The following is a 25,057-nucleotide window of genomic DNA, read 5'->3' as shown; positions in this document are numbered from 1 at the left end:
CTGTATTTACCTAATTGACCATGAAATCTTTTGTGGAATCCGTGCTTAACGGGAGCAGTACTGCTTTTAAACTGACTAAGATGAATGACTTTATTGTGCCATTTGCTCCTCTTTTTTTAATCCAGTGGTACTGCTATCTAGCTTTAAGACAGATATTTCCAATGTGTTTGTATTTATGTTACCCCTTTAGAAAGAAGTAGTTATTTAAATGCACTCAGTAGTGTGTAACCTGTGTGATATAACTTTCTTCCACAAAGAAGTTGTTGGTCTCCACTCTGTGGAGAGCAGCACACTTGTTTGGGGCGCTCTGGAAAAGAGCAGTGCTATTTAATCGCATGCGTAGGAACCTACCTAGAAGGTAATAGATGTGGCTTTCCAAAGAGCAGAAGCCCCAGAAGGTACCGCAGTGCCTCTCGGCAGGAGGACGACCTATTCATACAAAAGGTCAGCTTGTCACGGAGGCCGACAGCACCAGCAACAGCGCAGCATGGCTGGGCTTGCAGAGCTGCTTAGGGCGTGGAGGATTCCCAAAAGTAATGGAAGGCTTCTCCCCTGCTCGTGCACTTGGGGAGCTGCTGAACCATGGCCACGCAGCAGGCAAAATTACTGCTGTTCAATAAGCAAAAACAAAATGCAAATGCAAAACAAAATACTCGTTACAGCCACATGGGAGGCAACAGGAGAGATCGTCATCTCAGGCCGGAGCAGTTCGGCAGGGAGGAGGAGGAGCATGGTTGTGTGCTGCCCTTGTACGCCTTGGCTCGTTTGCCTTTTTAATTGTAACTAATAGAGGGTGCTGAAGAGGAATTAGCATGACTAATATGTTTGTATGGACTTCTTTTAATACTCTCTTGTTTGACTTCAGAAATAAAAATATTTAATGACAAAAGCTATGGCACAGTCCAGGTGCCTGCAGAAAATTTAGAGGCTAAATTCGTTAAAGCAGAAAGTAGAAATTTACTACTGAGTCACATTTCTTCAGAGCACAGAAGCACCTGTGTAACACTGACTACTGAACCTCGCTCTCAGTGCTGCCCTAAGGCCCTGTAATTACATTTCATTTTTTAACATTTTTCAGAACCAGCTCCTTATTGTGCCTGTCTCTTTTTAATTTATTTTTTACTTTAATTTCCTTTGTAGTTTTGGGAAGCCACATCAGTTTTTGAAATTTTTTCTCTGTAATGATCAACACATTTCTTTTTCAGACTATCATAACCATAGCTTTCTTGCTTTAAAAAAAGAAGAAAAAAAAGAAATGTCTAAAGAAATCTATTTAACATGAACAGTAAATGCTACAGGAAAGAGTACCTTACTTGAAGTTAATTTTGCTTTTTTTTTCCTTTTGCATGTTTCATAGGTTGCTGGTGCAGATGCGCTGGAGTTAAATTTATCATGTCCTCATGGTATGGGGGAGAGAGGTATGGGCCTGGCCTGTGGGCAGGTATGACTGTAACCGCAATCTCTTTCATGTCTCTTCAGCAATCCTGTACTGCCTCATTGATAGTTACACCTCGGGGAGAAGACACAAGCAACAGATTACTAGCTTGAGATTTTTAGGTTGAATGTGTTTAAATATTTAGTGCTGAAAGCAAAAAAAAAGAGGAAGACAGAAGCTGAGAATATACAAAATGCTTAGTTTTGCTGAGAACAAAAATGCATTATGTATTTGACAAGGAACAAGATGAAAACAAATAATTTCCAAAAAGTGCTTGGACAGAATTTGTTGGTTTCCATTTCAGTGCCCTGTAGATATCTTTTAGATCACAACCTAGTAACTACTGCATATATCAATATGATTTTGAAGGACATGAGATATACACACATTTCATTTCACAGTTTTTAGCATATGAACCTAACTGTATTTTAGAATCATGGAATAGGGCATACATTCTGGTAGCGCCACCTACAGTTAATGTCTTCTCTCATAAGAGCCTGTGTTCTGTAACCTATAGATTTGATGGTTTATACAGTTTAGGTTTAATTATCCATGCCTGATGTCTCTGTCATGTAGAAATCTGATACAGAGTTTATCAATACGTCCCGTGACTTCAGTTACGGCAATGTGTGTTGTTTTGCCCATGAAAAGAAAACAAGCATGCACAAAAGCCAGTTCTCATACTAATATCCTTTTGAAGTTTTCAGATTTTTGCATGTTTTGGTCATGGTTTGAAATTTGTTTTGGCTCTGAAACATGCCCAGATGTGATGAACTTGGAAGTCTCTGAAAACTCTTGGTTCACAGCCTACCAGGAGAGATTTTCTAGCATTTGACCATCAAAGTTTCAGAAGTCTGAAGCCTGTTTGATTTCTCATCTTACTACATTTTGGGGAGAGGAGAAAAAGATGAGGAAGGAGATGCAGAGTGGGAATCATGATTACGTGCCCTAAAATTGACACACACTATTCAGTTGATCCCCTTCGAGGGGGCTAGTAGACATCTTAATTCATCCTCACTTCCTCACTTAAACACAAAACTTTTATGAACTGAGTTGTGGTTGGATAACTAAACCATTAACTTTCTAAAACTTTTAGTAGGGAGGCAGTAGGGCCTGTAATCATTTCAGTGCAACTGTGGACACACTTCAGGTGTAGCTTTATCATAGCAATACTGTCAGGCACAGCGCACGGGACATTTTATTATTTTCTGTGAACAAAATTATGTCAATCTGCTCCATGCTATAGATTATTATTTTAAATGAAAGCAATCTGGATGCTTTTTGTGGCCAGTGGTCATTTACAAAAGTTGTGATTAAAAATGGGGCAGAATTATAAAAATCCTTCAGGACCACACTAGCAAAATTTTAATAGTTATTATTAATTATTTCCCTGAACTGCATTCAACAACAAAGAGCTATAGTAGCTGTTTTTATAAGCTTGTGAAGCAATTTCCACCCTTCACTCTGCAGAGCGTAACTCAGTAGTTTGGGTTGTCCCCACCTGAGATGGCAGCATGCTGTAGAAGGATGTGGTTTGGTCACGGAGAGCCCTGAAGGTTTCACACAGAAGCTGAAAACAGTCTCCTTTCAAGTACTCTTTTTTTCCCTTTTTTTTTCTTTTTTTTTTAGGCATATGTTATTTCCAGCTTTCGCTGGTTAGAATAATATATGCATGTGAAGTTGCTTAGATGTGTAGTCAGTAGGGAGCTGTCTGGCTACATGAGTTTTTACGTATCTTTCAGCTATTGTAAAATCAGAGAACCAAATTCAAAATCTTAGCACTCAGGGCTATCGTGTGGATTTGTGACTCTCCTTGGAGATCAGATCCATAAAGCAAGAAGATGATTACATTATATATACATGTATGTTTGTATAATAATAAAATTCCTCTCTTCTCCATACAATATGGATATTCTTTTGAATGTTTAATGTATACTACACTTGCTTATTAAATATATTCTTGTGTTTTCTTAACTGTATCACCAAAATGAGAGCTCAGAAAAGAATCTACTTCTTTAGACAAATAAATGAATAAAACATCCATCTTTAGAGAGCCAGATCCTGAGGTTCTTCCTCAGAGTTGGCTAAAATTAAATTATGGTGGCTTTAAATGTAGTTTATCGAAGCAAATGGTGTGGATAAACTGGGTGAAATAATGATATTTGTGATGAGATTTATCAGTAGCTCTCTGAGGATCTTCCATGTGTGGTGGCCCATCATAAGACAGGAAAGTGCTAGGAAGTATTTTGGCTCTACTCCTAATTTTATTTTTTTTTCCCTGCAGCTGAAGTCAAATAGGTCATACGTAGATGGTGTGGGGAGGAGAGGGCTCAGATATGCTCTGGAAAAAAAACCACCACTCAATACCTCGAAGTCAAGGCATGAGGCTTTGAGAGACAGAGCAGCTTTCCTGGTTGTACAGTGAAGCAGGTTTTCTTAAATCTTTTTGATAACATAATCCATGTCTTCATAGGAAAATTTTTTAAGGATTAAGTCCCTTTTCATGCCTAAGCACATTAAATCCTCAGGAAACTACAGAAATTGCTGAGATGAAAAATAATGGCAGAAAAACATGTATGTGTATTTTTTACTATTTATAATGTCTAAAATGTTCTGCCTTTTTTTTTGTTGTTTTGTTTTTTGTTTAAAAAAAAAGAGGGAAAGGAAAGGTTAATTGCACTGTCTACTTTCTCTCCTCATTTCAATTCCTATGGTGTGCCTAAGGGTAAGTGTAGAAATCTGGGAACATCAGATTTGTTTTTTCTCTGTCCTATTTTGTTACCTAGTCTCAAACACTTTCACTGTTTTATACCCACTGTAAATTTTAAAAATGCCAGGTATATCCAAAAAGAATTGGTACGAAGCATGGCTGTTTGTTTTATACGGAGTTACAGTTCTCAGCTTTTACTTGATTTTAATTCCAAGTCATTAGTGCAGACACTCTGGCGCCCGAACAGCATAGCTAGCCAGAGGGTAATATTAAGAGGCATCTGTATTGCTGCCAATAAGTTACTTAAAGCTGGTTCTGTATAAAATGTCAATTATATTTACAAATGCTGATGAATGATAATAAAGTTAAGGTTTGTGTTCTTTCATAACAACCTGCAACTGTATAAAAGTTGGATATCATTAAAAATCATAATAGAATTTCCATCATTAGGTTTAACAGCACTAATGCACGTAAGTGTACAAAACATTTAATAGTAAACATAAAGACAATGTGGTGAACAGCAGATTATTAAAAAATGACGCTGTTGCTTTCCCACTATAGTTCATAACTGTAGTGATTATAGCATAAAATTATGAAAATAATAAATCAAACATCTAAGATGGTAGCACTCACATTTCAATGCCTAACTTCTGGTGTTGTATTTGTGGTGCACTTTTTGTCTTTTCACTGGAAACCATGCAGAGATGATTTGGTTTTTTGGTTTTTTTACTTATCCTTCTAAAAAGTGGCATTAAATATTCAGAACCATTACCATGATGTGAAATCAACAGATTTAAGCGTTTGGCTTTTTGGTTTTGGTCCACAATTCAACAAGTCTCTCTAGCTGCTCTGGTGAGAATGAATAAATAGTTGAATTGAGTTGATAATCCCGGTTTTCCTGCTAAGTTTTGTGTCATTCTTTGTTGTTCAGATGAAAACCCAGGTCTAGTAAGTGTAATGTGCATATACCTAGAATCATTAGAATTAAGACCGACTAGGATGAGTGATATCCAAAGTCTTCAAAAAAATCAGCGAGTCTCCTTGGCCTAATGGTGAGTGAAAAACAGTGGAGGGAAGAAAAGAGCAGCCTACAGCTGCTTGAAAGATTGTAACAAAGATGCTGGGAGAGTAGCTACAAAGAGGAAAAGATAATTCTCTGTAGTGTCAGATCATACAGGAAGGGGCAACAGCCACAAATTGCAGGCTGAACGTTTCAGGTTGGGCATCAGGGAAAAAATTCACCAAGAAGGTGATGCAGTACAGGAACATGCTGTCTAGCAGGGCTGTGTACTCTCCATCTCGGGAGTTTTCAGGGCTCAGGCAGGCAAAGCCATGGGCAACCTCGACTGGTGTTTGTGTGGTCCCACTCAGAGCAGGAGCTTGGACTAGCTGTCCTCCAGAAATCCATTCAGACAAACATTTCTGTGATTCTGTGGACTCAATTCCTGTCCAAAAGTAGTGCGGTCTTTGTACCAGGGATAGGAAATGAGTAGTGGATAAAAGGAAGCAGAAGGACTCACCTGTTCACTTGGGGTGAGATGATCAGTGTGATAGGGAGATCTCAGGTCAAAAGCAATACATCAGTTGAATTTCCAAAGCACAGAGGATGCTTCTATACTTTTTAAAAAAACAGATCTCATATTCAAAGATCTCAGCCTAAGTGCAAGAACAGAGATTCTTTATGCTGTAAGCAAATATTTTAAAAGTTAATAACATCCTGGCTTATAAATATTTCTCATTAATTAGTCATACCTTTTAACCTCCAAAATATAAAAAATCTTTGCCTATCTCAGCATTTAAGCTATAGGTTTGGGGGATTGTTTGTTTTTTTTAGTTTATATTGAAGGAGGCATGTATACGTCTCTTGTGAACACTGAAATCCAGATCCTGGTGGTTTAACTATTCAGATCATATGTAAAATGAACTTGCTTTGTGGTTCTTTTCTTACCTTTATTTTCATTTTACTTAAACTGTACTTGCTACAGCCTTTGCTGCTGGCTGTGTTCATGTTTATTGCCTGCAATTAGGAGGCAAGTTTCATAAAAGCCCACATGGCCTTATTCAGAAGAAGACAAATCTGTCAAAACCAAAAAGCAAAAAAAACCCAAAGCCTTGGTTACTCTGCAAAGATGAGAACTGGCTGTATGGCACAATTAGATTTGCTCTGCTGTACCTTGGAAATAGGAAAGATGAGACTGCTTTTTAATTGAAGTGCACAGCATAGCATGCTAATTTGCTGTTGCTCTGCCAGCAAGGAGCTTGAAGTATTTTAAATAAATGATGCCCCAAACAGAATTTGATTATATCTGTGTTCATGTGGCATTCTACTATCAGCCTACAATAATATGCTGGTTAAGTGTAATTCATTGAGTCCTGCAGGCAGCATTAGTTCTCTCTCTTCTCTTTTGTATCAGTTACTGCAACAAATTAATGCAAAATGCAGCAGGGTGGTGTTACACTGTGCTATAGCAGCAATGGGAACATTGCCACCCAAAATGCAGTGTAAACCAGTATAATCAAAGTGAGGTTTGTGTTGGTGTTTACGGTGGAGTTTTAGGATTTATGTGTCATCTTGTTCTCTCGCATTGGCCCCTTTCATCCATTTTGGCTGTGATCTTAAGAAGATAACTCCTAGCTGATCTCGCTGTCTTTGTGTCTGTCAGTGCCCTCTGTTGCTTTGGGGCATGTTTCAACCAAATGACCTGTTTCAGTCATGTTTCTCAGAGCTGAAACTGTTTCAAAGATACTGAATTTCTGTAAGTTTCATAAAACTAGGCAGCTGGGTAGGGGAGAGAAATTGTCTGCTGCCCAAGCTGATGGATATGAATAGGAGCCTTAATAGTCCAGCTGAGAGAAAAGCTCAGGCAGACGCCGGAAATTCAATCACAAGATGCAGACTCCTCAGAAACACGGATTCCTTGGTTCAGGGGGTGATGGTGTTACTCTGTGCGTGCAGAGAAGTGCTGCATTGGACGTTGTTTTGCTGGGAGGGTGTTTGGGATGTGCGGGGAGAAGGGATGCTGCTGATTGCCTCCTCCAACTCCTGCAAACGTAGATCTAAGCTCACGTTTTCATGGGCCAGATATGATATGTGGGCTTGCCTTCTTGGCTCCCACACTGATCGTGACCACACGTCATCCTTTATGGTAGTTCAGTTTTGTTGTTTTAACCTCACTGGCTGATTTTTTCACCTTCCCCGGTTTCATATGTGTGTCTTCTCTTTCTCTTTCTACTCACTCCTTCTTTAAAAGCCTCTTCATAAAGTAAACATTTTGCTGAGTTGATTTCAAAGTAACAACTGACTCATGAGCTGTTTCACTGGAAATCTGAACAGGAAAAGCTTGCTGACTATGTGGTCACTCCTGGGTTGGTGGCATCACTCACCTTCCTCCGGTACCTGAGGATTCAATTCCTTTTCTGTTGCCCTCACAGGATTCAGGTGTGATTAGATGTCATTATTTAAATGGATTTCTTCCATGTCTTTAGTTCTGTATGTCCTTAATGTGCTCATGTATTCTATTTTTTGTAACGTGTATAAGGACGCAATACTTAATAATGAGGTACGACAGTTAATTGGTATTTTGTCTTAAGAATTCCGTTTTTCATACACTCGAGAAGAAATGAATTAAGATGCAAAGTTTAATAAAGTCATCATCAGAACACTATTCTGTAATTTTATATTGCGGTTTGACAACATTTAATCCACTGTTACTGCTTTGAAGGATTTTTAATTTAATTACTCAAAAGACAAAATGGAAAATAAAAAGGGATTGTAAGTAGGACTGTAATGTTAACAGCACTACTGACTTGCTGAAACTTTTTAATGACATGGTATGGCTGTTAATAAGGTTTTAAATACTGTTCATGTGTGGTGACTTTTTATTTATATATGGAGACCATCCTCTACAGAATGGATTTTCTTAAGACATGAAAGTTGGGGATAAGGATAACCTTATTTTCAATCTCACTATGATGGAAGCATTTCAGCTGGAATACACATTACAGATGATAGATGTCACAAAGAAGGTCAGTTCGGCCAAAATATCAGTGACCTGCCACTGTTTAAAAAGGAAACAAAAAGATTTGGGCTGGTTTAATAACACTTCAGTAGCCTAACTATGATGGAGTATGTAGTGAGTGCTTCCCAGAAAGGAAGAAAACTATCATTATTTTTTTAAAACCAAATGGCAACCTGTACTTATTCTTGCAATTGCATTTTAATGCACTGAGAAGCTTTCAGAAAAGGGGAATGTAGAAAACTCAGGCAAGCATATTTCTGTGGTCTACATGGTTAAATATTTTGGTTAAATGTCCAGATCCTGTGGACTACTTTGCCTTTGGATATATGGTTGCAGCATAAGATACCGCAGTTGTTCATACCGATGACATCTGGTAAACAGGATTTATTGGAAAGGATATGATCAGGAACAAGTATCTTTGTGCAGGTAAAATAAAATATTTTAAGATTGTTCATCTTGGTGCACAATAGAAGTTAACTATGCAGTGCACATTAATAGTTTTTTCTTTCTATGGTTTCAGTTTTATGCCACTGTTTGCTAAAGTTAATTAGCAGTGTGTTAACTAGTGTCTTCACTGCCTACATGAGAATTTTCAGGACTAGGCTCATACTTTTTTTAATTTTGCCTCACCTCCTAGTAAAGTTAGTCAATGTGCTGGGAGGCTTGCTCTTTACAGTAGGCCAAACCTGAATACAGGCCTATATGATGATAATTTTAAAAATGTGGGAAATCCTTCTCAGAGCATACGTTTTAAACTCCTTAGTTTGGTGGTCTTAAAGGTTTATGGTTTCCTCAATTATTCGATATTTTCTGCCTCTTTATTATAGGAAGGGACTGAGAACTTGCCTACCTGACCACAGGAAAAAGCTAAATGTAGCTGCAGCACTTGTGTTCAAGTTCTATGCTTCCCTTTAAAATATTTCATGTATGACGTAAGCCTAATCAAACCTTTATGCCTTCTAGCAAGTAACCTCTGCATGAACTAAAGAGCTGAAATATTGTTTAATCATGCTGCATACCACTTCTTTACAGTGATATGAGAAACATTATTTTGGTTGGCTAGGAACAACCAAGATAAAATATTTTGTTCTGGCAGGGGTAAAAAGGCATTCTTATTAGTCAACAGTTTACATATACCAATGCTGTTGATAAATAAATCTTCCCAGTTAGTATCTCCAAGAAGTTGATAAATGTAAATGTGCAGTTTCACATTTTTCACTTGAAACATCTAGGCCCAACTGGTATTGGAACAAATTGTTTGCTAATCTGACTCCTTTAATGTTGCATTAAAATGAATAGCTGTAAAGTGATTGCTACAGTTTTAACTGACCTATCTCAATGAAACATAAGGAGAGCTTTTCCTATTATATAACTATAACAATTTTAAAAAAGCCTTATAGTTAATTTTAAAAGTAGAAAGTTTTCTAACAGTGATGTTTCTTCTGGTTGCTTAGATTAATATTTTAAATTAAAAAATAAAAAACACAACCCCCCCCCCCCAAATTTGGAATAAGGAAAAATGTTGTGGTTTGACCACCTAAGCAGAGAGAGGACTCAGTTTTCAAAATAAATTCGGTTGTTTTTCTTTTAGTGCTAGGGAGAAAATAGAAAGCTATTACATGATCCGAGAAAGGAGTAGTTGCAAAGCTGACTGAAGACAGACACAAACTTTTCGAGTCTCAGTTGTGCTTGATCTTGACATCCCTCTTATCGTTGCTCTAACTCCCAACTTAAATCTATGTTTTGTACTTTTGTCTACTGGTCAATCAAAAATTTCCAGCTCATTTTTGACCTTGTCTTCACGTTGGTTATCTTTTCAGTCATTAGGTGCTACATTATCAAAGAAGGGGTGTAGGAGTGCCGTGCTGCTAATAAGGTATCCAAAGTGGATCTCCCACACAGCACTTTGATGTATGTATTCTTGAGTTTGGATACTGACCTATTAATATTGGCAGCTATTAGATGAGATATGTTAAAAAGCTTTGGAGTGAGGTTGGGAGGGGGGGTGTCTTTTTTTTAAAACATACTGTTAAGCATTGTTCATTTGTGCAGCTCCAGTAATGTACTACAATAAGAAAACGCTGTAACAACTTATTGTTCCCATTTTTTCATTTAGAATAGAGAGAAGTGATCAAAGGCTATTTGTCTTATGCTTTTAACATCTTTCAAAGGTTCTAATTGTAGAGCTGGAGAAGGGACAAATAGTGATTGCAATACCAAATGAGAGTAAGAAAGAAGAGGGAGATGGGGATCTGCTAAAATTGAAATTTATTGAAATTCTGATACTGTCAAAACCTTTTATGAGTCTTTTAAGGTTAGTTGGTTAAAGACGGTTAAATTTAAAGTTCCGGTTTTTTATGTGCACCAATTTTCTTTTTTTTTGAGTTTTTCAAAGTAGCTTAACTCTGAGAAGTAGGAACCACAGTAGTGTCATAGTCTTACGTTGGCTTTTCTCCATATCTGCTGTTATCTCTCCCACTATAGACAGGGTCTCTCTCAGAGCTTTGACTTCTCAGCTGAGACATAACCAAAGCCTGGACCTAATCCAGAGTGACTTGATTTTGTCCAGTGACATATTGGTATCACTGGAAAAAAAGGAGAATCTCAGTTAGGCTCCCCCAAGTGGAACTTGCAGTGACTGATCTGAAGAGCAGCTGGTCAAATCATGACAACGTACTTGCAGCTTTACTTCAAAGTAATAAAGTCCTAGCATCTAAGAATGGAGCTAGATGGCAGGGGTTTTTTAGTTCTTATAATTTACCGCAGAAAATTTAAAAAAAAAAGTTGAATCAAGTCTCTAGGCTCTTGCTTAGATTTTTACTTTGGCAAAAACATCTATAAATTGGGAATCATTACTCCCTATAAATATATTAAAAAATTAAATTAAAATAAAAAGTATAAATATAGTCTTTACATGGTCTTCAAGTGGTAATGTTTTTGTCTGTGTGAATAGACTATAACAAAAAGAAAGAATGTAGTCTGTAAAAGCTAATGGGAATTTTCCAAGCTATCCCTCTACATCTTAATTGACAGTATTTTGTAAGCAAAAATGTGCTTGTTTCACTAGTAGTACATGCTTAGTTATATAAGCCATATGATATCTCTTCAGTTTAAATATATTACAGTTTTTGTTCAAATTATAAAGAGAACACTTACTACGTAGAAAAAACACAGATGTCTTAATTTACCAAGTAGACTTCTTTTAAAAGATTTTTTTAAATAAAAGAGCATTTTAGAGTATGTAAGAGAGTAGAAGATAAGTATATCCTTGAATTATACCAGTGAGCAATAGTCACAGTACATATTGTTGCTATGGTAGTGTAGCTAAATGGTAACTATGTGGACCTTGCTTAATTCTCATATGAGTCTCTGATCTGTTAGAAATTCTTCAAAAAAAACCAACCCTACAACCTCTCTTCATATTGAAAAGACCTCTTGTTTCAAAGTGCAAGTTAATTAATAAAAGCTGAAGGCCTCAACTGGAAAGAAACATTTGATCCTCCCAGAACAAGATATGAAATTATCAATTTATGGATGTTTTTGAATGTTTATCCTGAATAGGATTTTCCTGTACCATTTTATTGAAGATGTCTAATGAGATTTGGGGGAATTTTTTTTTTTTGCTAAACTAATGGAAAAGGCTTCCACTACCTTCGGTACGCTTTGGATCTCATGCCCAAAGGCAATGCGGTATTGACTGAAAGAGTCTTGAATTCACATGCTGTCGTTATCTCTAAAAGTTTATTTTGTGACATTGGTTTCACATCACATCATATCATAGATTCTAGCCAGAAGGATATAAGCTCTCATCCAGCAGCTACATTTTTGTGGGGTTGACCAGGCTGACCCAAAGCCTCTAAAGTCATTTAGGCATTTTTTGAAATTTTTCCTAATATATATAGATAGCTTCACATACAGCTGCGAAAACTGTTATTCCTGCCTTAGGTTAAACTGCCTCATGTCTTTCTTTTTGACAGCTGTGGTCAATAGATGTTGACCAAAAGCTGTCAAATTTCCTGAGAAATGAGGAAGCATTTTTTATTCCAGATGAGAAGTAGAGAGTTATTCGTCTTCTACCCTGGGAAATCCTTCCCTTAATTTGACAGGCTTTAAACAAATTGTTAGCTTTAATTTAAGTTTGAAATGGGACAAATGTACAACCTGAACTGCCCCTTTCTAGGATGTGAGAAGACGGTAACATTAACCATGAGATTCAGATGTCTCTTTTGCTATAGTGGTTGACTGCAATTCTATATTTAGGTACTATGGAAATTTTGGGTAGGTTTAGAGATAGACAGTTTTATGAAGGCAATGTTGGACACGTCATAGGAGGAGGGAGAAAAGATAACTGTGGAAAAGATCAATAGTAATATGAAAAAAAAAAGAGGTGAATGCTGAAGGTACTAATTTGCAATGCTTTAAGCTGAAATTGCCATACTTTTACTTTTTGTTCACCTTTGAAGGAATAGCAAAAGAGTAGCTCTTCACACACAGAGAGAAATTTTGATTTTTTTCCAATTTCCTAATGGATTTCTGGATCCATGTTTGATCTGGAAAAGAAATACATGATAGACACATATAAAAACCATTTAAACTAACAACTTTTCAGGCTAACAAGTCCTCAGAACATCTGTGGGATCTCTGTAAAAAGATGCAGCTCCAGACCTACATGTTGAGCTGGTGGAGTGGATTGAATAGGTGAGGGATCTATAGAAATTATTATCACTCATTTTCTAAAGCTGCTCCAAATGTATCCTGCCCCTGCCTGCCCACACTGCAGGCTGTGGCAGGTAGTGACACCATAGTGTTCACAAGGAAAGAGTAGCATGGCCCGGAAGAAAGTCTGCCTGTTGCATGGAGGTTATCTGCAGACAGTGAAAGATTCTTTTCTCCTTTCTTGTTTTTCAGATGAAGGTGCATTTGAGTCCTTGTGGGCTCTCAGACAGCAATTTGACTGAGGATAGGTTTAACTCTTCCCTTGTAGACTATTGTTGAATGAAACAGTAAAGTGAGAACGGTACCTGAATTAAATTTAAAAGCCAAATCTTGGAAATTCTTGAGTTTTCTTAGGCTACATCATTCCTGAACATAAAAGCATGCCCTCTTTTTCCCATAGATATCTATACTATTTTGGAAAATGTATCTACTGTGCAGTATGAGGAAGTTAACTGTAGAACATTTTTCATATAAAAAATTCCTCCAGTGGTAATAGATGTACGGGGGCTACAAGGGGTTTTTTTTCTGAAGAGCCAGTACAGAAAGAAAATCTGCCACCAGAAAAATGCACCGATGGGGGACTCTTGGTGCCACTTGCCTCCTAACCGTATATAAGAAATCCCATGTCACCTTCATGTGTCTCAAATTAATACAAAGAAAAAACAAGTCCTCTGTAACTTAGTGTCAGTATTTAAAATTGCAGACACAATGCATTATTTAGCCATGAAACTCAATGGCAAGAGATATATATAAGAATAGTTTCGTGGTCATCAAAGACTTGATGTTTATAAGGAAGATCAGACTTATGCTTGCATTAAATAGAATAAAGCATTTTACTTTCTGAAACTTTGTTGTTTAGGTCATTGTAGTCAGTGATAAATGAGATTTAAGGACTTTACGTGCAAGGTCCTAATGGATCTTGCAACGTTCTCAGTGCTGTCTAGAACTTCCCATCATCACAGTCAGGATAATGGACTTGCACAAATCATCAGCATGGCCTGTAATGCTAGCTAGTAGTCTGTCCTGGTTTCAGCTGGGATGGAGTTAATTGTCTTCCTAGTAGCTGGTACGGTGCTACGTTTTTGAGCTAGGTATGACAAGAATGTTGATAACACACTGATGTTTTCAGTTGTTGCTAAGTAATGTTTAGTCTAAAATCAAGGATGTTTCAGTTTCTGATGCCCAGCCAGTGAGAAAGCTGGAGGGGCAAAAGAAGTTGGCACAGGACACAGCCAGGGCAGCTGACCCAAAGTGGCCAACAGGGTATTCCATACCATGGGACATCACATCTAGTATAGAAATTGGGGGGAGTGGGGGCGGGGGATTGCCACTCCGGGACTAGCTGGGTGTCGATCGGCGGGTGGTGAGCAATTACACTGTGCATCATTTGTACACTCCAATCCTTTCATTATTACTGTTGTCATTTTATTAGTGTTATCATTATCATTACTAGTTTCTTCTTTTCTGTTCTATTAAACTGTTCTTATCTCAACCCATGAGTTTTACTTCTTTTCCCGATTTTCTCCCCCATCCCACTGGGTGGGGGAAAAGTGAGTGAGTGGCAGTGTGGTGCTTAGTTGCTGACTGGGGTTAAACCACGACATAGTCCTATGTAAGAAAGCCTTCATACATATGTAAAATCAGGATTCTGTCTGAGAAGAGTTATGTTTTTATACTTTCCACAACTGCAAAAGTCCTTACCCTGTTCTTAGTGAGGCAGAACTGCCACTGTTATAGTAATTAGGGATGGACTGAAGATTGCATGGTATGGTCCATTTTCTGTAGCACTAATTAGACAAGATCAGCTAATGTTACTGAGTGGTAACGTTCCTTCTGAAGTTCTTGGGTGAAATTCTGTAACAGGTTTATTTTTATGACATCTTTCAGACTGACATTTGTGTTCTTTATATATGCACACGTAGATATGTACATACACTCACACATATGTGGTTCCCAAGGACTGTTTGCATAGTTAAGAAAAGCATGTTCATGACCCTAAAGTAGTTGTATTTCTATCTTTTGCATTATTCAAATACTCTGAAAAACTGATTAAATTCAAGTATTAAAAATATTTCTTTTGTTAATGTGGAAAGTATCCCATGGTTTAAGGTATTCTGAAGAATCAAGAGTAGTTTTCTGCCAGACAAACCTTTTCAGATCCTTATGCAAATGACTTAGTAAAAACTGGGCACCAAAACAAGGTGAGTTTGAGGAGGTGCACCTCGGTCTATCTGACTCTCCTCTCTCCATTTATTAAACAGGTATAATAGTACTTCCCTACCTCAGAGAAGTGTTCTGGATACAATATAAAGATTGTGCAGTAACAGGATAGTGTAAAAATTAGGACCCCGCAAGAACACTGAAAACAGGTCATAGTAAAAATTTCCGAAATTTCCAAAAATCTACAGCCAGACATTTCTGTGGTAATCTCTTCATGGTTTTGTTTCTTTCCATGAAAAACAAGGAGAGGTGACCTAGTCTATGCACAGCATTTTCACACTCCTTTTTAAACATGCAGGATGTATCTGCCTTGAGGGTGATAGGACATGGGATTCATCTCATTACCAATGCCAAGTGCAATCAGTAGACAACTTGCTGCTTTAATTTCTGAGGACTTATTCTTATAGTTATGGTTGTAGTTAAGCTTATCATGTGATCATTTAGAAAAAAAGGTGAATAGTTGTTTTTCCTCTAGTATATCTACCCATTGGCAATGACTAGTTAGGATTAAAAGCTCCATCTAGCCCAAGGCTATAATGAATATTCAGGAAAAATGATTCTGTACTCCTGCTTAGGGAAGTAAAAAGAAACCCCTGTAACATTCAAATCTCCTGTGCCTTTGGAATAAACAAGCAATATTTGATTAAGAACAGGAAGACAGAAGACACACTGATGTACATCTCATACCAAAAGAGACTTTATATGGTATTAAATTACGAACAGATTCCTGTAGTTAGAGTGCATGAATCAATATTATGTTTTAGCTGATAATAATTTTACCAAGCTTTTATTTAGATGATGTTTGTTTAAAAAAAAATAAAATACAGCAGATAAATGAAGTGTGCTACCAATGGATGTTACAGTCCATTGAAGCATTTGTTCGTTCTTCTGGATTGACACACAGAGCAAAATTATGCTACACGTTCTGTAACAATCGCACTGTATCATCATTAATGAGAGAACCAACAAACCTAGTTAGGTGTAATAGAAGAAAATAATTTATATCAACATGGTAGGCTTTGAACCAAAAGCGTTAAGATCTTGTACTACATTAAGCAGAATAATATTTTAGTTAGTTCATATTGTTGATTTTGTGAATGTGAATGCCCAGTTGTTTTTACAGCTAATAACATTTTACATATCAAGCCATTTAGAAAATATTTAACTATGCAGGCTTCATCAACCACTTTATCAATGATAAAAGCTGCAGGCACTTTCATAAAGTTGGACTGGAGTAAAAAAAGATATTTATGTTGTGTTAGCAGTGACAGGTGTTTTTTGTAACGTGATTTATGGGCCTCAACATTCATTCTTTTACAAGTTACGTGCTCGTCCTTGAATGTTTCATAAATCCAATCTCTGCTAAGAATCAGTAAATGCAATTTGTAAATTGGGGTCAATCTTTCAGAAATCCAAGTATATGGGAGGCCCTTAATCAACAAAATTAATTAGGCAAAATGCAGTCTGTATATAGCCTCTTTAAAACTAGTTTTTGGTACCAGGCTGCTCACCTTGTTAAATTTGCACCTGAGTTTAAAACTTTGCTTTCTCAGAAATCTTAAGTTTTGAACTGCATTTTAAATTGGGATAATTTCTTTAGTCAATGATTGCACTTAGAAATGAATTCTGTATTTCTAATCATTTGACTCTTTCTCAAAAGTTGTGTTCTTGTGTGACTTCTGTGAATTGTTCTCAGTCCAAAGGCAAACTTCTATGGAGAGGCTGTACACCATCCAGTGAACTTCCTCTGGGTTATATAAATGTAGTTCATTCATTTCATATGAAAATTAGCTGTCCAGTGACATGAGTATCTTCTGTTTTCAACCTTCTGATGACTTATGATGCATTTTTCCAAGTCCTTAGTGCAAATATAGTAGGAAACTATGAATTTTATAAATGAACGAATAACTTTTTCTTAGTGATCTAAAGAAGAAAATGTGGTATTACAGATAAAAACAGGTGGGTATATTATTCCTCTTTGAGAATATGTCAGTTGTCTGCAGAGCATAGAAGCTCTGGTATTCTCATGTAGTGACTTCATGGCATAGAAATCCCTCTGGCAGCAGGGAAGCTCAGGCATGTAGTGCGCATGGCCACTGGACACTTGTGATGTCCCTGCAGCGAGGTGAGAGAGGACAGGCTGAGGTGGCTTACTGATGTTGGCCACTGCACCAGAAGGAATCTGAGCAGGAGGGGGCTGGAGGCAGAGCAGAGGGAGGAGGGGGAGGGGGAGGGTGGCAGAGTGAATCAGCTGGATGCTCCAGTACAGTTCCGCTGTAGGACTCGCACTGAAAAGGGAAGCAGCGAGAGCTGTCACACGTGTGTGTTTTGGGGGTGGCACAAGGGTAAACGGTCATTTTTTTAAGGTATCCAGCATTATCTTTATATGATGTTTATTTAATGAGCAAATGAATTAGCTAAAAGATTACAGAGGAAAAAAATCAGCTTTAGAAATACCTGTTTCAATCCAAAATTGTCAAATTTAATGGAAATTCTGATTTTTGTCTTAGGTAGGATGGAAATTGGGTTTATATGAATGAAAGAGAACTCCTAATAAGTTATTCAATGTGGATTAAAATAATTGTATTTTTTTTAAGTCTTAGTGTGTGTTGGAGTAAGAATTTTTATGGCAGCACTATAAGCACGATGAAGTCAGCATAATGAGTTATGTGTTGCCAACATCCTGAACATTATTACAAGGATTTCTAAGGAGAAGAATTAACATAAAGGATATACAATTCATGTCTTCTAGAGGCTCTCTCATTTCTGTATTGGGCCTCAAGGAAATGCAAAACAGAAATGAAAGTCAGAGATGCAACTACTTTCATACTGCAGCATTCATACATATTTCATGGAAGCTGCATGGGCGGGGAGATCACCATTTTTCTTGGAATAGCACAGCTAAGTCTCAGGGTTTTACGGTTCGTGTCAAGCACTGTGTGCTTTCTAGGAACACAGCCTGTGGGGGTTTTTTTGTTTGTATTTAACCACCGGTGTAAGAAGAAAAAACAACAACGGGATATTTCCCATGTGTTCACTAGACTGACAGCCTTGATGTCCACCAGATTGTTTTAAACTAAACATCATTTAGGCTCATCCCATTTTCAGTTACTACATAGCAATGCAGCTTTCTGAGTTTTTACAATATCCAAATGGGAGAAAATTATTCATATATGACAGACTTAATTATCTGAGAGTGTGATAAAAATTTAGTAAATGTAAATAATCGCTGCGGTACCAATTAGCCTACCCACAGGTTATATTTGAACTAAATCTTGTAATAGCAACATTCAGTTTTTAACCAGATCACGCACCATGTTCTACATGCATCAGTATTGCAAATTTTAAGGTATTTGTTGAAGAGCAATATTAATAGCCAACAGAAAAAACCAACAACCCGTGCCCTAAGAATTATATTGAACAATAACCTTTATATGTGCCAGATGCAGAATGTCAGTTCCACTGAGCTGTTCTCAAAGGAAAGAATAGTTGATTATTGTTTACATGAGATGTGTTCCATAAGGGAAGTAAATGCCTTGAAATCAGGAAAAGCCAACATTTGAAGATTTTGATTTCTGGCTTTAACAGAGAAGATTTTGATCTTCCATTTACACTATGGCCATCCCAAGTTATTCTCTGAAGTCAGAGGAGAGTTCAGAAATGCTGAACTGCATTCTGATAGCCCTACAACCTCGACTCATCCTTGTTGTTCTGATCAAGGCATGATCAGCCAATGCTTCAGGTTCATGTTATTTTATAGGATACTGGTTATTTTCAATATACCTTACATAGAGTGAATCATTAAAACTGAAAAGTAATTTTTAAAATAAATGGGTAGAGAAAGCCTTTGTCATCCAAAATGGTATTTTCCCCTCTCTGGGAAGGGAACATTTTGTGATGTCTTTGTCTTCTGGAAAAAAAGAAAAAAGGCAATTTTTCCTTTTTTTTCATGAACTAACCTTTCTGTAATGGATTTGCAGTTACTCGAAGTGTCTGAAATAAGTTAACTAATGAGATAAGGTTCAGTCCTTATATGTAATTTCACAAAATTGCAGTATAGCCCCTTATAGCAAAGTTTTCTACTTCCTTGATATACCTTTTGTTCATATTACTTTTAATTATGTTCTATATTTATCTGACCCATTTGAACAGGATCCAGAGCTGGTACGGAACATCTGTCGCTGGGTTAGACAAGCTGTTCAGATTCCTTTCTTTGCCAAGCTGACCCCAAATGTCACTGATATTGTGAATATTGCGATGGCTGCGCAGGAAGGTAACCGACTCCGGTGGACAAGCTGTGCAGATTTACTAATTTGCTGGATGGGGTTAAGATAGGGGATTTGCTGGAATAATAACAGAAACTAATATGAAAATAGTTTATTTATTTGATGTATTTGGAATAAGCACAGTGATCAAAGGCTTCCTAATTTTGTCCATGTTTCTAGAATATAGCAATATATGAAGAGAACTATATTAGACTGTTAACAATAAATCATATATATTTGTGTGTGTGTTTGTCTGCACACTACTATTTCTATCATATTTATACATTTACCATACCACTGTAAATTGCCCTATTCCTATGTTTAGTAGTGAAAGTGATGTGTGAAAACAGAAATACACCATTTAAAGGTATATATACATATTTTTATTCTTTTTCTTTAGAACTTAATAGTACAACATGGCAGGAAATTAAGTTTGCAAGTAGGTGTATTAATCCATCACTTAGAACCATGGTCATCATTTCTCTGTTGCATTGTTCATTTTGTCTTGCTCCTCACAAGCTTGGAGGAGGTGACCCCTGTGCTGGGGCACGTCCAGGTGTTGTACAACCACTGTAGCAGGTTCTGTCCCACACAGCTGAAGGGCAAAGATCTGCCTGTCAGCTCCAGTGTTTCCAACGTGCTGTCTTACAGCCCTTACAGCTCTTTCAACTGATGCAGCCTGCTCTGAAGCTACTGTTAATTTTATCAGCCCAGGATTGGTCTTAAGGACCCTTCTGCACATCCCCTTACAGTTTGTTGTTTTCTGTCTTCAGCTGTTTATTTGAATTTCTAGTTATTTCACAGTTTCACAGTTTTTCTGTTGTGTTTTTTCCTCTCTTCTTCTTATACATATGATTTAACAAAAAGTGACCTTTTCTTTCACAGGTGGCGCAGATGGTGTTACAGCCACCAACACTGTGTCAGGACTGATGGGACTGAAAGCAGACAGCACACCTTGGCCAGCAGTTGGTAGAGGACTGAGGACCACATATGGTGGCGTGTCAGGTAGGTGTTGCCCTTTTTGATGCGTGGTACTTCCTTGGAGGCTTTCAAAACATCAGGAGGTCCTTGTAGTGGGCTAGAATATCATGTCTGCAGTAGCACTGAGTCCTTAAAGCTCACTGCTGGTCAATGTTTCTAATAGTCATGACAGATGGAACAGATTAAGTGTGAAGGCTCTTGGGTTGCCCTTTCCCTAATGGTAAAGCGCTGCATCAGAATACTGTGATAGGGTCACTGGAGAGGGAAGGAAATCTCTTCTCTCGTGACCCTCGCTTTTCCTCAAATTTTTCATTCTGTCACAATTGTCAGGCCCCACGTTAGACAGAGGCTAATGAAAGGGCATCACAGGGGGAAATACCAACAATCCAAATGCAGTGTATGTTTCATAGCCCGAACTCCAGCCTTCCTCCCTCCTTCCCACTGAGTGCACCTCTTCCAAGGCGGTTATTTCCTCCTCTTCCCGCTGTGGTAAAAATGATAGACTGTGTTAGGCAAATATATGTGTATTTTGGTAGCCTATTCCATGAGATATACAAGAATATCTTGTGTAGGCCATATTTCCAAGTCCTGATTCACAGTTTAATTTTAAAACCAGCAGCAAAACTTTTACACTCCAGTTCAGCGCCTGTGCACACTAATGTATTAATCTATTGACCCTGTGCACTCTGTTGCTGTGACAACATGAACTTGGCCCTGCAAAGACAATTCTGTGAGCTTCTTGACTTTACTGGTATGGAGATTAGTCTCCTTGATGATAGAGGTAGCAGTAAATATACATAACAGAAGTAATAGCATCCTCCTGATTGAGTCAAACACTATTTTATCGGACCCGCCTCCTACCTCACTCCGAAAACATGATCAGAGGAGACCAGACAGGCAAAAAATGCTTTATGTGACTGGTGTTATCCTTAGAGAACCATAAGAAATGTAGCAAAAGATAACTTTTAAGCAAACTTTAATTCAGACAAATGTATTCAGCAGAAAATTGCCTTATTGCCTTAGATAACTACATGGAATTTGGAATTTTTTAGAGAACGCTGAAAAGTAAGGAAGAGATAACAATCAGAAAAAATCATTATGCCTATTGCATGATGATTATTTCACAGTGACAGTCCAATAAGATGTTATATTTTAATATTATGCAAAATGGGAGGAAGAGAGGAACAAGAAGAGAACAGCTACAGCCCATTTCAATTTCTCTAGCCTGCCATGTTGACAGGAAAAGAATAAAGGAGGTCACAATGGGTGCTGTGCATTAAAAATTAATAAAAGAACTATTGCAGTAGTATTTTATATAAGTAACACCATTCACATTTTCTCATTTAAGTTGCAATCTCTGAATATTCCTTCCTACCATAAGTCTGTCTAATAAAATCTATCAAATGGCCGCATTATGAAAAGTGTGTCTCTTATGTCACAAATTTGAAACATGTATGTAGTGTAAATTACAGTGGTACCTGGATGCTCAGCTATAAGGGAGGACGTACCAGCATTTCCATGGTTTATAATTCTGTTATAAGTGGGACCTGAGGAAAAGTTCTTTCTTTATTTTATTTTTATATATATGTGTGTTTATATGTAAGTGTATAAATGTGTTGGGTTTTTTCCTGAAGTTTTACATGTATCAGAGGAGATAGAGAATGTCATTTTAAGATACACCATTACCTATGATGCAAATCTGGTTATTTAAAATTTGGAAAAACCGCTGGAAGTTCTGTCAATTTATTATGTTTTGAAAGAGCATATTGTTACAGACAATCATATAAAGGTTTCTTGCTGATAATTGGCATTGCTAGGTCCCAATCCCACAACTCATGGTGCAAAAGAAAGCCACAGAGCCAATAAAGTCAATAGGCTCTGCAACACATTGCAATACTTTCTGCTCAGCGGTAAGGATATAGCAGTATACAAATTTATGAAAGCAGGAAAGCAATTTTAAATCAAGAGAGCTAGCATACTTACAAGAAGACAAAAAATGGGAGAGCGTGTCGTCTTGTTAGGGGAAGGGGCAGGATGGCCATACTTCTGAGGTCTGTTCCTGGCCGTGCCAGGGCTGAGCCGCGTGGCCTACAGCCAGACACTTGACCTTTCCGTGCTTTATTTCTCCTGTCTGTGAAACGGCAGTAACACCACTTACATGCCTACAGGCTTATTTGGAAGTGCTCTGTGGTCCTGGCATGGAAGTCGCTTCCTAGTGTAAAGTATTGGTTTTCTATTTTGATGTGCTTAAACTTCTTGTTCTATTTTATTACCTGGTAGAGTCAGTAAGTTTTGGTTGTGTTTTGGAATAAGTCCTCTCTAGAGAGAATTAATTTTTGAAGTGAAAATCAGTGCTATTGTAAAAGCAATGAGTCTGGTCCATTTTCCATGTGTTTTACCAAAGCACAGCTGGTTTATCCTGTTCTCTAGTGCACAAACCTAGAGCAGATACAGCGTGTAGCCAAGCTGTATCTCGCTTTCTGGATTTTTTCCAGTTGCACAGATTTTAGTTCTTTTCTGGACTAGAAATGATGCTCGCTTGGCAGAGAAGTGCAGTAAGTGCAGCAGGAACCTCTGTCCCACAGGGTGCTGCGCTCATGGTGCTGCGTGACCATGGGTGGCCCAGGACTGTGGGTGACCCCCAGCCCTGTGGAGGTTGCAGTGCAGAGTCCCCTCAGTCAGGTGGGCTGGTGAGGTCTGAGACGTACCAAGGCTCAAAGCTGGTGACCCTCAGCCTCACCCAGCTGGTGAGGAATTGCTCACAGTGGAGTGTTTCTGGAGTGCCGGATTAAACTGGATTTTAGATCAGCCTGGGCCTGCTTATCTTTTTTCTTATCTTCTTATCTTCTCTTTACACATAATTCACAGGAAACTCTCCCGACCTCCAGTAGCATCGCCTGCTAGTATAGGGGTTGCTCCATCTAAAAGGGTGCTTTTGCTTCAGAGAGTGAAAAGCAGAAGCTGCTGCGCATAGGGTCCACCATCAGCAGCAGGGACACATTCCTCCTTTGTCGTCACATAGAGAAACGCGCGCTGTCCTCTGCACTCTGCCTTTCCATCTGCTCCCCTGCAAGCTGCAGGAGCTCCACGCCTCCGTGGAGGGCCTCAGCGGGCGAGGGGAGGCGGCCAGCAGAAAGCTGGAGGTAAGCCACAGCAGCTCAAAATGCAAAAGTCAGCACTTCGCACCCCGAAGTGAGGCTGCAGGCCAGCCCCTATCTCTGCTTGCTGAAGGGCTGTGCTGAAAGCTCAGGTCTGGCTCCTGCCCGCCCGCCAGCCAGCAGGACCTGAGGGGAGGGAGGCGAGGTGCTTCGTGGGGCCCTGTGGCAGCTGAGGGGGCTGGCGGCCTGGCAGCGCGGCCGGGAAAGCTCTGCGGCTGGGTGGCAGGGACCAGATTACGCTGCAAGGAAGTCGTTCTCTTGAAGGACAGCTGTTCTTCAATGTTTTATAAGTTCACGATGTCCACAGGTTTCTTTATACAGTGCGGGTTGCCTTCTCCGGGTGAATGCAGACTTGCTCCTCAGAGTTTGATAAAGGTTTCCGTCAAAGAGAAAATAATGAAAGTATGTTAATGCCCTGGCCTAGCAGCAGCCTGATATTTTGACTTGCAGTCCTCCCTGTCCTCCACTGTCCAAAAACATGCTTCTACATGGCCATGTACTGAAGAAATGTTTTCCATATATGACTTCCCCTTGGCTTCCTCTTCCCTCCTCTTCTCGTCTGCCTCATGCAGAAGTAGCTATATGCAGGAGGATTGTCACTCATTTTACCAAAAAAGAGAGAACTTGTAGAGGGAGTTTCTTTTTAATTCCTTTTAAATTACTAAATGACAGGTAGTTTCCTATGGTTTGTCTAACATACATAAAATAATAATAAAAAAAGTTTACTAACATCTTGCCAGATCCTGAGATGTTTTGAGAACAGACTTACGTCTCTGTTTTTTTAAAACTTTTTTTTTTTTTAAATCTTTGAAAGAAGGACAGACTTAATGAGATCACTTTAAAACCCCCGTTTAGCTTTGAGTTGTCACAGTTAGTGTTTTCCTCCCACCCTGTGCTTGGGCAGTGACCTTCCTGTTTTGATCTAACTTGATCAGCTGAAAATTGCTAAGCTGTAAGGCATCACTGTTTCCTCCTTCCTACCCTCCTGTTTGTTGGGTGGTTTTGACAGGGAAGGATCCCAGTATCCCAGGTGGATGTTTGACCACTAGACTGTAGGATTAGTCTCTCTCTTTTCTCTACTTCCCTGCAAATATTGAATTATTAATACAAAGTGAAACAGCTCTCACAGGATACACACTCATGCTAGCACAGTCTGCTGACCTGTGCACAAGCCTGACTTGGGAGAGCCAGCTTTAAATCCCAGGTGTGAGCCCAGGTCCCAGCTGGGTCCCCATTCCAAGTTTACCCTCCGACTGTTGAGCATTGTAACATCTCTCTGGTTTTTATTCACCTTCTACCTCTATCCTGGTGCCAAAAAATATTTGCAGGAAAAATGTCACTTTAATTTTGACAAATTTTTGTTTTCTAAAGAAAATTAATTTCTAATTGGTACCATGGAGCCTCAGCTGAGCCCAAGGGCTGTGGTAGCCCTACAGATTTCTGTGGCCCCATTACATGAGAGGACATTGTGCTTAGAGGATCCCAGTCTTCATCCATTTTTTATAAGTTTCCAGGAACTGCCTATTACTCAAAAAGTTGAAATGTCCTAATGA

The 25,057-nt window shown here is 38.5% G+C and overlaps 1 protein-coding gene across 1 annotated transcript in view; it reads left to right on the top strand.

Moving 5' to 3' along the window:
• DPYD (dihydropyrimidine dehydrogenase) overlaps positions 1 to 25,057 on the top strand; it is a 342,314-nt gene that overhangs the window by 227,291 nt on the left and 89,966 nt on the right. The window contains exons 16-18 of the mRNA XM_010582763.1: positions 1,358 to 1,441; positions 19,253 to 19,373; positions 20,251 to 20,370. Coding sequence (XP_010581065.1) covers positions 1,358 to 1,441; positions 19,253 to 19,373; positions 20,251 to 20,370 — 325 coding nt within the window. The remainder of the gene's footprint in view (positions 1 to 1,357; positions 1,442 to 19,252; positions 19,374 to 20,250; positions 20,371 to 25,057) is intronic.

Source organism: Haliaeetus leucocephalus, unplaced genomic scaffold, assembly GCF_000737465.1.
Source record: "Haliaeetus leucocephalus isolate CR32 unplaced genomic scaffold, Haliaeetus_leucocephalus-4.0 Scaffold848, whole genome shotgun sequence".
Taxonomy (NCBI): Eukaryota; Metazoa; Chordata; class Aves; order Accipitriformes; family Accipitridae; genus Haliaeetus; species Haliaeetus leucocephalus.
This window is presented reverse-complemented; position numbering and strand designations above follow the sequence as displayed.